General features: G+C 48.4%; 1 protein-coding gene across 1 annotated transcript in view; it reads left to right on the top strand.

Moving 5' to 3' along the window:
* The window catches only part of KIF5C (kinesin family member 5C), a 160279-nt gene that overhangs the window by 128118 nt on the left and 18896 nt on the right, over window positions 1-13265 (top strand). The window contains exons 17-22 of the mRNA XM_024756264.1: window positions 727-844; window positions 3212-3288; window positions 4242-4351; window positions 6159-6260; window positions 6643-6703; window positions 11681-11752. Of these exons, the coding sequence (XP_024612032.1) occupies window positions 727-844; window positions 3212-3288; window positions 4242-4351; window positions 6159-6260; window positions 6643-6703; window positions 11681-11752 (540 nt within the window). The remainder of the gene's footprint in view (window positions 1-726; window positions 845-3211; window positions 3289-4241; window positions 4352-6158; window positions 6261-6642; window positions 6704-11680; window positions 11753-13265) is intronic.

Below are 13265 nucleotides of genomic sequence, written 5' to 3'. Positions count from 1 at the left end.
ACCCTGTAGATCTGGAGGGGTGAGTGTTCGCATATTTCCATCTGCCTAGAAGTGACTACTGTCCCTAGTCAGTCACGAGCTCTCATTCATTCATTCACACCATTATTATTTATTAACTCTCTATTTTCATGGAGCTAACAAGTAGAAAAAAAAATAGATAAATCAAGCAGAAGTTAGGTGCTATAAGAAAATGTTGGGGCCTGAGTGATAAGGATCCAGCCAGGACCATGTCTGGGAGGGTGCTGGGGAGAGCTTCCTAGGGAGAGGAAAATGTAAATGCAAAGTCCCCGAGACAGGAATTGGTGTGTTTGAGGGACAGAAAAAGAAAAGACATAATATTTGAGTTCCAAAGAAGAAATCTAGAGGTGCAGTTTCAAAGAACGAAGCCCTCAGCCTTGACGTTTTCCCAGTCCCTTTCTCTCCAGCACACTCTGTTTTCTGTAAGGAGGAAAAGCAGCTTGGTCTTTGGTATCTCACTTAAGAGGACAGTGAGGAAGGGCACGGCCATGAGTGGGTCTGTGGGGAACGAAGCAGAGAAGCACATGGAAGGAAAAGGACAGATCCCAAACAAAGGTTAGAATATGCACCATTTGGGTGCTGGGGCTCAGAAAAAGGACTCAAGAACTCCTCCTCTCTTGCGTTGTCCCATCAGACAGTCCCGGGCGAGCCAGGATGGCCACTTGGTAGTCATTCACTGCTCCCTTTTATCTGTTCGCTTGTTTAAAGCATGAAGCCAAGATCAAATCCCTGACAGACTACATGCAGAACATGGAGCAGAAGAGGAGGCAGCTGGAAGAGTCCCAAGACTCGCTCAGTGAAGAGCTGGCCAAGCTCCGAGCCCAAGGTGAGTAACTGACCACTTTGCAGGTGTCTGACTCTCAGCCTGAATCAGACACTCTCTGGTTGGCTGGACTCATGATGTTTAATTTTGCTCGATTAAAGCATTTCTAGGTCTACTGAAAACAATGGCATAATTGGGCAGGGGGGGAGGGGGGAGAAACATCAAGAAGACTGCCCCCACCCCATATCTGCTCCTCTTGCCATTTTCCCTCAGTCCACCCTGCTGCCCAAGTCAGAATCCTCTCCCTTCTTTACCTCCTGCGTCCAGTCTGTCCCCAAGTCCTGTCCATTCGACCTGCCAGGGGCTTCTCTGGTTCTGCTCTTCTCCGTCTTCACTGTCGCTGTCCTTAATCCTAGTTAAGAATTGTGGCCATATCCATCTACCGAGGAGCTCATCTCCAGCCTGCTCTAGGCTGACCACTGTGCTGTATTCCAAAGGAGGATTCCAAAATCAAGTTCTACCTCGTGTCCAACCCCAGGCCTCGACCCTTCCCTGGTGTCCTGTTGCTCTTAATATAAAGCCTGAACTTGCACCCATGGCTTACCTGCATCCCCCATCCTTTTTTATTTTATTTATTTTTTTTGCTGTACGCGGGCCTCTCACTGTTGTGGCCTCTCCCGTTGCGGAGCACAGGCTCCGGACATGCAGGCCCAGCGGCCATGGCTCACGGGCCCAGCCACTCCGCGGCATGTGGGATCTTCCCGGACCGGGGCACGAACCCGTGTCCCCTGCATCGGCAGGCAGACCCTCAACCACTGCGCCAGCAGGGAAGCCCCATCCCTCATCCTTTGAACAAGCTCTTCCTTTGCCAGGCAGTCTCCTGACCCCCTTTGTTGAGGGAAGTGCCCAACACATAGGAAGCACTAAATAAATGTGAATAAATAGAAGAGATTTGAGAGAAATGACTAGAAATGTAGAAATCAGAACAGGATTAAGAATGTAGGTGTTGTGGTGAAACGGAAACACACAGATCATATTATGAGTTGCAATGAAAACTGGTAGAGTCCCTTTGGAAAGCATTTTGAAAATACATATTAATAATTCTAACACTTCTCATACCTTTTGCTCCTCAAATCTCATATACTCATTGCAGAATTATTTATATTAGTGAAAAAAAAAAAGGAAAGGAAGCCACCTAAATGTCCAAGAGTTAAGTGAACTATGGTATGTTGTTTAAAAGAACAGTTTTTTTCATCTTGGAGATGAAGTACATGAAGGCCATGCAGCAGTGCTTATAATGCATTAGATTAAACATAATATGTAATTTCATCTTTACTGTGGTTGTAACATTTAAAAATCAATAGATGCTTATGTTCCAAGGCCTGTAAATTAATATTTGAAAGGAAATGGTTTTGATAGGTTAATAGGATTGGCGATGATGCTATCCTTTTTAATGTCCTTTATTGTTGTAGAGTCATTTGCCCAGTAAATACATTTTGCTTCAAATGCCAAAGTAAATTAACGATGAGAGAGAGCACACTCACCCCCGCTTTGACCTTGTAAGGTTTTCTTTATGTCATAAGGGGTGTTAGGAACAGAATGCTCCACCCAAAACTTGACATGGAAAAGAACTTTCCCCTCTGGTAAATGGCTTCTGCAGTGGTGCCACTGAGTGGAAATGGAATCAAAGCAAGAAGAGCCGAAATAAAGTGAAACAGGCTAGAGAGAACACTTAATGACTTGAATGTCACTGTCCGAAATGCTTTTGCTCCCTCCACCTTGGGCTGCGCATTGCCAGCTGTGCTCAGGGAGGGCCACTGACCAAGAATAGGATGGGACTGGTCCCTCCCTCCCAGAGGTGTGCCACATAACAGCCCTGCCCCCAGTACGAGGCGTGGCCTTCCTGTTTAGTCTGGAGAGTGTTATTTTATATTTCTGTCTTCTTTGTGCCTATCCTTAGGTTGTTTTCCTGCTCCAGATTCTTAGAGAATACCATGGGAGGTAAATCACCTCTTTCCGAAACTCTAATAGTGGCGCGAATCCAAACACCACTAATATCAGCAGAGTGCATTTTCATGGACAAAGCACGTTTACATGTGCTGCCCAGGAGTAGCTCACCAGGCCTGGCGGGGAACCAGTCCTCCGAGGCGTGAGGTGACAGCTAGGTCAGCTGTAGCGTAACCAGTCCAAGTTAGCACTTCCCCTCCAATGGCCACTGTCCCCGAAGGACTTCGATAATCTCCCAGGAGAGATCAGCCTTGATTTAAAAAGCCAGGAGTCCTCCTTCAGAGGCACGTTCCTTTATACCACAGTTGTAATTGGTTAGATAAGCTGATGTTTCACCCCATTCTTTTTTCGTTTTCTAATTTTTACTTTTGGATGTGAGTCCTACCAGTTAAATCTTAAATCATCGTTTAAAATTCAAAACAGAAAAAATGCATGAAGTCAGCTTCCAGGATAAAGAAAAGGAACATCTGACACGGCTGCAGGACGCTGAGGAAATGAAGGTGTGTGTGCAGCCCCTTCCAGAAGCCCAGCCCATGTTTGGACTGGATTTGCTTGATCTAGGAAAATCCAACTCCTTCGGAGATGTGTGTGGCAGGGTAGGAGGGAGGCGGGTTGGGACTGGGGCTGGGCATCAGAGCTGCTCGCAGAGTGTGGCTGGGCTTAGCAATGAGATGGAGGTGGAGGTGTCCAGGAATCCCGAGGTGTCTGTAGATAGTAGTTATGTTGTGTTGGTACATTTCTCTTCCCGTTCATGACCAGGAAGGAGAGAGCACACCTTCCAGTCACTGCATGGGACCACTCGGCAGAACTTCTGCAGGAATGGTCGCCCGAAACAGCCCAAATTTGAGTTTTCATCTTAAACATAGAGATCTTTATTTTTGGTCACATTTTAAACAGAAAAGGAAAAGCGGGAAAGATGATTGGGAAATAAGATTTTTAGGTGGATACAATGAAATAGGAGAAAATGTGGAACTTTTGATTATCTTTAGGCAAACCCCTCTCCTGGGTCTGCATCACTTTGGTGGAAAGGTCTCCTTTGACTATCACTGTAAATCCATGCTGTGGGCAGGGCCGGGAAATTATCTACATTTTACGGTGAGGAAGTGCAACTCCCACAGGTTCCATGGCTTGTCTGAGGTCACCCAGGTGGTAAGAGGTCCATGCTCTCTGACTGACCTGGCGAGAGAAGCCATGTGGCTCAGATGAGCTATAGAAGGTCAGGGGGAGACCCTTTACTCATGGAATGGGCTAATTTGCCCGTAGGGACCACTCAGTTTTCTAACAGATCCTTGAGTTTTGTTATCCCTGTAAAGCATGGTGGGTTCTGAGGGCCCCGGTTTGGGGATCTGACAGCTGAGGGATATGGGGTAGGAGGTGGCGAACAAGGGCTTTGTCACAGAGCCGGCTGAGAGCCAACGTGCGGCTGATACATTTCTCCCGGCCTGGGTTGCAGAAGGCGCTGGAGCAGCAGATGGAGAGCCACCGGGAAGCTCATCAGAAGCAGCTGTCCAGACTCCGAGATGAAATCGAGGAGAAGCAGAAAATCATCGATGAGATTCGGGAGTGAGTTGGCCTGGGGGCTCGTGGGGCGTTTGGGGCAGACACGGCCCCTGGGCCAGCCTGGAGGTCTCTGCTTTCCCCGCCCCATGGACCCTGGGCTCTGCCCTGGTGCCTCAGCGAGCTGGATGTGATGCTTCTGCGGTCTGTTCCCCACCTGGAGCCGAGCCTCCAGGGGCTCTGGTGGGCAGGTGGCAGGCGGGTCCAGCTGCCCTGCCTGGTCCCCGCGGAGCAGGGGCACGTTGGTGATTCAGCTGGGCAGACACATACCTCAGAAGGTGGGGATGCTGTTCCTATGAGAAGATGAAAGAGACCCCCAAAAACCCTGAATTGGTTCTGAGAAGACAGTCAGCTTCCGCTGTCTCAGCCCAACACATACCTGAACACTGCACGCCCCAGAGACACCTGCTCACAGGAGCACACTCCTTAGGGACCCGTGCTGTTGTCTGTCTGTCTGTGCTCGAGGGCATTGCAGCTGGGCTCAAGGCCATTCTCCTGTTGTAGCTGCTGAAGAGCCCCCTGCTCAGTAATTATCCCTCCCCACTCCTCTCACTTTCCCGCCTCATCAACACAAGTCCCCAGGCTGTGTTTAAATGCCCCAAATTAAAGACATAAGAAAACCACTTATATTGAAATACACTTCCACCCACTGACACCCTCCTCCCCTGTCTTCCTCTTCCCCGCCACCGCAGGTCTAGACTAAAGGTTCCCTCCTCTCTGTTTCTATAGATGAAGAAACATTTCTAGATGGGAAGCAAGATTAAATGATTTACTTAGGGTCACACTGCTAAACAAGAATCAAACTGGAGTTGGAGTTTAATTCTCTCTCAATGTCCTGTGAGCTACTCACACAGCACATTTGCATTTTAAAAGCAAAAATGTAAATGATGTGATGGGGCTCTGTGCACAGTCTACCTAGGAAAGCACTTAGCATCGCCTCTCCCCTTCTTTTGGTCCACCCCTGTGCTCCCACTTATGCCGAGCTTTCCCCTTTAAGTGTGACTCTTATTTGTTATGTTGATGAATGACCCTCAGATTGTTCACCTGGAAGGGGAGGGGAGGGAAGGAAGGTGAGAGAGGTGGAGGGTCTCTGAGTGAGTTGACAAGTGGGGACATTTCCTTGGCCTTTGCGTTTCACATGGGTTTTCCTTCAGAGAGTGTATAATCTGTTGTCTACAGTCATGTAGGCATGGCCGTAGGAAAGGTTTTATAAGGACCGGGCTGATATAAATGGTGACCAAATACCCCCAACTGGATGGTGAGTTTCTTTTTTGCAACAGCCCCTGGACTTTCTTTGTGTTTCCCCTCTCTGCCCACTGCCCCCTTTCGCCCCCAAGACTTCACAGAACAGAACTGTCCCTGTGTCAGCTAGGGATTTGGATTTAGGGGATGTTTTTGGAGCATCAGGCCAGAGAGGAAGGGAAGGTCAAAGTGGCCAAATAAGGTTCTGGGAATGTGTATGTACCATCTGTAGGGCAGAAAAGCAGAATTCTTCCTGGGCTCTGTTTTTCTGTTTTAAAATATCGGCCCCTTTCCCATCTCATTATTTTCCCTCCCAAAGGTCTTGCGCAAGCCAACTATAAATACGTTATTAAAACCTTATGCTTCATGCCTCTTAGATGTTCCCAGAAATTTCATTTTCACTTGGGCAGGGAGGAAGCTGTGAGGTTGTTCTCTGATCCCTCCAAATCTTCCAGAGTTGCCGCCTTTATTGCATAGGGCTAATGGGGTTAGAACAGAACCACGTCTTTAGCAGCATGACTCAGAATTTCAGGCTGATGTGGAATGTATTGCTTTTTCCTCTCCGTTTCAGTTTGAATCAGAAACTGCAACTGGAACAGGAGAAGCTCAGTTCTGATTATAACAAGCTGAAAATAGAGGACCAAGAGAGAGAAATGAAACTGGAAAAGCTCTTGTGAGTGTGCTTTAAATATTTCCTCTGTTTTCTCTCATCCTTTCGAAGTTTTTTTTTTTTTTTTTGCCAACTGCACGGCACGCGGGATCTTAGTTCCCTGACCAGGGACCAGGGACCGGACCCATGCCCCCTGCAGTGGAAGCACAGAGTCTTAACCACTGGACTGCCAGGGAAGTCCCACCACCACCCTGCAAAGTCTTAAAAAGTCTACTTTGGTGATTCAGATACCCAAATATTCAGGTTAGGTCAGGCCAATTTAAAAACAGACCGTGGCCATTTGGGTGAGTTGGTTTGTTTTGTTGACTTATCTGCAGATGCAAATGGTATCTGTGAGAATCTCTGATGCCCCTTTGGTGGTTCACAGTTCCTTTCTGTTTTTTAGATTGCTCAATGATAAAAGAGAACAAGCCAGAGAGGACCTCAAAGGACTGGAGGAGACAGTGGTATGTTGACGTGTTTCCCAACTCATTTTAGTCTCAAAGACCAGATTGGTTTATGATCTTTTGAATTTGTTTCTTCTAAAATTTTATTTGTCCATGCCTTTCTTGAATATCATTTTAAACATAAAACTTCCTATGGAAACATGAAAGCTGTAGAATTTATTCCCCTGGTCTTAACAGAGTGACTAACCATCCATCCATCCATCCATCCATCCATCCATCCATCCATCCATCCATCCATCCTTAAGACTGTAACCATGGAGCCCTGACTGAGATTTAAACTCAAATCAGTGCCTGCAATTTTACAACCTCTGTATGTTGTGACTTACTTCCATGCAACAATCAATGGATATTTATTGATCACCTACTGAGGGCTGGCATGCTTTTAGGTGCTTGAGTTGCATCAGTACAAAACAGAGTTAAGATGCTGGCCCTTGTGAAGCTGTCTTTCACCTAGACAGTGAGAAATAAGGATGTAGATCATGACCTCCATTAGATGGTTATAGAAAGTGCAGGGGTACTGGTTTGGGGTGGCCCCACTGGGAGGTGACATTTGAGCAGGAACTTGAAGCAGGTAAAAGAAGGAGCCATGGGGATGTCCAGGGGAGGAGCCTTCCAGGAGCGGCAACAGCCAGTGCCAAGGCCCTGAGGTTAGCCCATGGCAGGCATGTTGGGGTACAACAGGGAGATCAATGTGTATGTGACCAAGAGAAGGGGGGAGGGCAGGAGGTAGGCACAGAGAGGTCAAGGCCAGAGGAGGTGCAGGCCAGGTAGAGCCTTGGGACCTGCAGGGTTTGGGGCAGAAGAGTGACAGATCTACTTCCCTTTGGAAGAAGGGCTCACCATCTGAGATCCTGGTTAGTTTTCTCTGTGCTTTCATTGGGTTTGTCTCCTCTGGTCAACTTCTGTCTCAGTTGCCCTGGGGGGTAGCTGCCTGGCCCCGAGGGCTCTCAAGAGCCCTTCAAAATGCCACACAGCCTGTGTTTGAAGACAGACACCCCAAATAGTCTCAATTTGGTGAAAACATGTCGAGTCATTTCACATGACATGACAACAGAGAGAAACTGTTGTTTAGATACAGTCATGCATTTTGATTTCATTCCCACGTCATGGGAATTTATGTGGGACTGAGCCTGAATCCAAGAACTCGGTGACCCTAGACTGGAGGCAAGTGGTTGATCAGGGCTGGACCCGAGGCTGCACTCTGGCCGCTGGGCCAGTGTTAGCTGCTCCTCAAAGCCAGCTGTGGGCTCGGAGGGCACAAGCCGTTCAGGACAGAAGTAGGATGACTGTTCACAGGAAGTTGGGCCTTTTGAGCCTGTTGGAGAAGACGGTGGACAGGGCGGCTGGAGGGGAAATGGAAATGAAGCCATGAAGTTGCTTCCTCCGCATCTGTTCACCTGGAGAAGTGGTACCCATAATCATAGGTAATTATAACAATTCAGAACTATGTTGCACGTTAAAATTCCCACCAGCCCGGGATCAGTATTTCAGTATCCTTTCTTCCTTTACACCCTCGCCCTCTTTCATGCACACTCACGCAGCACACACACCTTCCATGCCCACACCCAGAAGCTCACTCTTCACCCCTCTCTCTCTCACGGCCTCACCCACGCTCGGGCACAATCACTTATTCTTTCTCACACACACATCTTCACACACACTCACACCCACAGGCCCTCACATTCACAGTCTCACGCCTGTGTTCATCCACTCACAAATTCTTACACACTCACCCAGCACACCCCATAACATGCTGACACACACATTCACACTCATTAGTGACCATCCACACTTTCTCACTGGCACACTCACACTTTTGCTCATTCACTCTCACACCCTCCCTCACGTCCACTCACACACACTCACCCCACGTGCTGACTCTCTCCCAGACTCACAAGCTTTCTGTCTTTCACACTCACTCATGAGCATGTTCTTTTGCCCTTTTGAATGTTTTGTTTTGTTTTGGCCTCACTGAGCGGCTTGTGGCCTCACTGAACGGCTTGTGGTATCTTAGTTCCCTGACCAGGGATCGAACCCATGCCCCCTGCAGTGGAAGCACGGAGCCCTAATCACTGGACCTTCAGGGAAGTCCACTGAATACATGTTTATTTATTTATTTATTTATTTATACTTTTGGCTGTGTTGGGTCTTCGTTGCTGCACGCGGATTTCTCTAGTTGCAGCGAGCGGGGGCCACTCCTCGCCGCAGTGCACAGGCTTCTCGTTGCAGTGCCTCTCTTGTTGCGGAGCACGGGCTCCAGGCACACAGGCTTCAGCAGTTGTGGCACACAGGCTCTAGGGTGCAGGCTCAGTAGTTGTGGCTCACAGACCTAGTTGCTCCACGGCATGTGGGATCTTCCCGGACCAGGGCTTGAACCCGTGTCCCCTGCACTGGCAGGCAGATTCTTAACCGCTGCGCCACCAGGGAAGTCCACTGAATACATTTTTAACGACACATTTTCCTCACTAGCCTCCTCCACTGGTTCTCCTTCCCCCGCCTCCCCACCCAGCCCACTCACCTATGTTCCCACCCTCACATCCATTCTCCCCGGCCCCCCTACCACACATACATGCTCACACAACACACTTGGTCCCTCACACGTGGACGGACCCACTAACACAGCCTCCCACGTTCCCTCTGCAGCCCTCACTGCCCATCCACACACATCACGCACACACACGCTTTCAATTCCCAAACTGGAACCCCACGGTCTGTGCCATTCCAGACGTGGGTGTTTTTACTTATCCTTCCATCACATCCTCCCCAAGCTGTCAGTGTTCCTCAGGGGCAGGCCTGCTGTCCTTGGCTGACCCTTCCTGAGCCCCCTTTAGCCCTAGGCCTGCGCTGCCTCCTGGACTGTCTGGACAGGGCCCGGGTGGGACCTGCCACCCAGGGGTTGGGGTCTGTGAAGCCCACTCCAGGGGGGGATGTTGGGAAAGGCCAACCAGCCAGTGGGGACGTCTCTGGGGTCCCAGGAAGCCATCTAGCTTTAATAGGACACTTTGTGTGGGCTCTGGGGCTGGACCTCTCCTCCTGCTGCGTTGATGGGCCTTGTGTCCCCACCTCTCTGGTCACACCCTCGCTGTCCCCTGTGACAGGAAGCTGAGCCCTGAGCTTTTACACAGAGGGCAGCGTCCGTGCCAGGAAAGGCTTGTGACTTACTTCACAAGGGAAGGGAATCAGGGTGGGTGAAGGAATGATAATGGATACGATGGAGGAAAATTCATTGCCCCAGGAGGCCAAAATGGGGTTACGCAGGCATTCGTGTGCAACTTGTCAACTGTTCTAAGGTCTTGAACAGCCCCTCCTAAACTGTTCCTTGAAGTTACCTAAAAACAAACAGTAATGAGAGAAAGTCGCCAGACTCCGGACTCTGGATTATTTGGTGTTCGGCCTGGAAGAATTGCCTGGCCCTTTGACAAGACACCCGGGTCTTCTCTTCTCATGTCCCTGCAGGGTGGTGGCGTTTTTCATGGAAAGTATTTACTGTGATTATAGTTCAATCAGTAAGGAAACCCCTGAAGCGGGAGAGAGAGCTCGCAGAGCAGGGGGCCGAGGCCGAGCTCCCTCGGGCAGGGGCACAGGCAGCACAGCTACATCGCTGAGAGCTCGGAGCAGCCCCCCCGCACCTGCCAGCCAGTGGCTCAGCTCTGGGCACGCACCGCAGGCACGGCGTTCCTAACAGCAGGCCCGCTTGGCCTCCTGCAGAAAGTAATTTGCCTCATCTGAGGAATCAATTGACTTCAGGTGCTTTTTATTTCAACTCAATTATGGAATTGGACCCAGTAATTTGACCTTAAATTAACATAGAACCTTTATTCAAGAAACTTATTATTTCCATGGCTTTAGAGCCTGTTTCTTCCTTTTTTCTGTGAGCTTGTGTGAGCTCCATCCCTTGACGTTCTGTGTTAGAGTAGGTCAATTTAGACAAACTGAAAAAACAAACGCGAGTGTATTTCTCTCCTTATGGGAAAATATTTTGAAGGGAACTAGTCGTACGTCCTGTGGTAAATACACAGAGACTTAAATGGAAGGAAATATTTTGGTTTTCTGATTTTGTTAAACAGAGGTCACCAGATTTGACTTAGACCTTTGTCTTAGCAATCTAATTCCTAAGCGTTCATTAGTAGAAAAGACTCCAAAATGAAGAAAAAAAATGCTCCCAAGAAGTTAATTTTGTGGAAGTTATAACAGCAACCAAAGGAAGCAATAAAAGTCTAATGAAGAAATGTCTGTCAAGTCCGATGCATCAGTACATTAATACTAGCGAATATTTATTGAATGCTTACTATGTGCCAGAAATGGTTGTAAGAGTTTTATAAGGATCATCTCACTGAAGCTTGATAACAGCAACTATGAGCAACTACTATTTTTATCCTCATGTTACAAATAAGAAAGCTGAGGCACAGAAAGGTTAGATAAGTTGCCCAGGGTCACCCAGGTGGAAAGTCCATAAGCTCAGTGATGTAAAGCAAAGGAGCGTATGGACCACGGCCAGAGGGGTGTGGAAACATGAAAAATGTCGGTCAGTTAGGGTGAGAGACACGGTGGCTAACTTTTCATTTAAATTTGTTAGCATTTTGTATAACATGTACACAATAGGTTAGAGGGAAAAAAGAGTCCATTCTGGTACAACACAGCCCTCCAGGAATTTTTATGAGAAAACTTTTGAATTTTTGTGGTTGAAGGGGAAAAAAGGTTCTATTTAAAACACAGCAAATGAACAGGCTTTGTTCTAGTTTACACTTCATTGTTTGAGTTCCCAGTCTCTGAACCTTGGGGTGCCCGTGGGAAGATGCCAGGTGGGGGAGGATATGAGTGGTGGGCAGGTCAGAGGAAGTGGTGAACCCCATGGCCTCGATGGTTGGCTTACAGAGCTTTATGGAGATGTCTGGGGTTGATGGTCTGGTGCCAGCTGTGTCATAAATTCAGCGTGTTCCCTCATTTAAGTGGCATTTTAACAATCTTCTCTTCCAGTCTCGAGAGCTACAGACTCTGCACAACCTCCGTAAACTCTTCGTCCAGGATCTGACCGCCCGGGTTAAAAAAGTGAGTTCTAGTTTGTGTGAATGGGACTGAGAAGAAAAGTTGGCCAGAACGAATCATTTTCAGTTGAAGTATCACTTGCTTAAATCAGGGCTGGTTATGCTTAAAAATTAATTGCTTCGTGCCAGAGAATGTGATTCAAAGAATGTGCTGGAGGGGGAAAAATACTTGGGAACATTTTTCCATCTGATTTTTCCTTCTTAGTACAAGGAAGTTATTGGGTTGGCCAGAGAAGTTCGTTAGGGTTTTTCCCGTAACATTTTATGGAAAAACCCAAGCGAACTTTTTGGGCCAACCCAATATCCTTTCAAACGAACACATATTTATCTGGCCACAGTGTGAAAACCTCTGAGTGTTGCAGGGAAAACCCAGAGGGGTCTCATCAGACAGCGTGGCCCTGAAGCCTGGTGAATGATGTCAGGAACGTGGAAGTCAGGGGCTAGAGCCTCATCTTTGCTTGTTAAGAGGCCATGAGGGGCCAGGTCAGAGTGTACGAAGCACTTTAACATCCGGCGTCTTGTTTGCTCTCCCCAGGAGCCATGTAAGTGGTTCTTAGTGTTCTGTTTTGCAGCTGTGGAGGTGGGCTCAGAGGTTACGTGACCTCCCGAGATCACACAGCTGGGGAGAGCCAGAGATGGGATTGTAATCCAGGTCTGTGTGACTCCAGAGTCTGAGCTTCTTTGGTCCTTGTGCCACACACAGTGACGGTGATCTTGGGAGTCACTGAACGGTGAACCCTCAGAGCAGCTAGCAGAGGTTTTGGGAGGGGGGAGGGGGAGAGGGAAACAGCAAGGGGGCTATGCTTTAAAGATATTTGAAAGTGATGGATGAGGGGCAGTGGGCATGCCCAGAGGTGTGACAGGATGGACGGAGGGTATATTTAAGAAAAGTGTGTGCATGGGGGTCTGTGTGAAGGAGCCAAGGAAAAGGGATGAAATATATTATAAAAAAAAAAAGAGGAGGTGACTGATGGAGTCGGATCTGAGAAGACAGAATTGATGGTATAGGGGAATGTATTAGGCTTGGTAGATGGAAAGAGCCCACTTTCCCAGAGAGGAGACGTGGAGAAGCCAAGATGGAGACATTCGTAGGGAAATATATGACACTGGGAAGAGATGCATCTGAAGACTTGGACCTTCTCAGTTAATGTGGAGAAGAAGGTGCTCAGTGGAGAAGAAGGAAGAGAATGGGAAGCCCACAGAGACTAGAGGCGGCTCAGGCAGCTGTGGGGGACGAACAAAAGGATGCTGAGCAGTGTGGGAGTGTCCAGCTGAGGGTCAGAGCACGGATTTGTCGTGGCACCTGACAGCACGATTCTAGTGAGCTTGGAGGCCTGGAAATAAAAACAAGGAAAGAGGGTGGAGAATGATGGGAGGTTTCAAGGTGGCACTGGTCAGGCAGGTAGGTAGTGATCACCGTCACCAAAATAGAAAGGACTGGAGGACCTGGACCAGGGAGGAGAGAGAGGCCAGAGCAGAGGTGATGGAGACAGAGACTAGAGAGGTTATGACAAGAA

Source organism: Neophocaena asiaeorientalis, unplaced genomic scaffold, assembly GCF_003031525.2.
Source record: "Neophocaena asiaeorientalis asiaeorientalis breed wild unplaced genomic scaffold, Neophocaena_asiaeorientalis_V1.1 scaffold447, whole genome shotgun sequence".
NCBI classification, from domain to species: domain Eukaryota; kingdom Metazoa; phylum Chordata; class Mammalia; order Artiodactyla; family Phocoenidae; genus Neophocaena; species Neophocaena asiaeorientalis.
The sequence above is the reverse complement of the archived record's forward strand: the minus strand, read 5'-3'. Positions and strand labels throughout refer to the sequence as shown.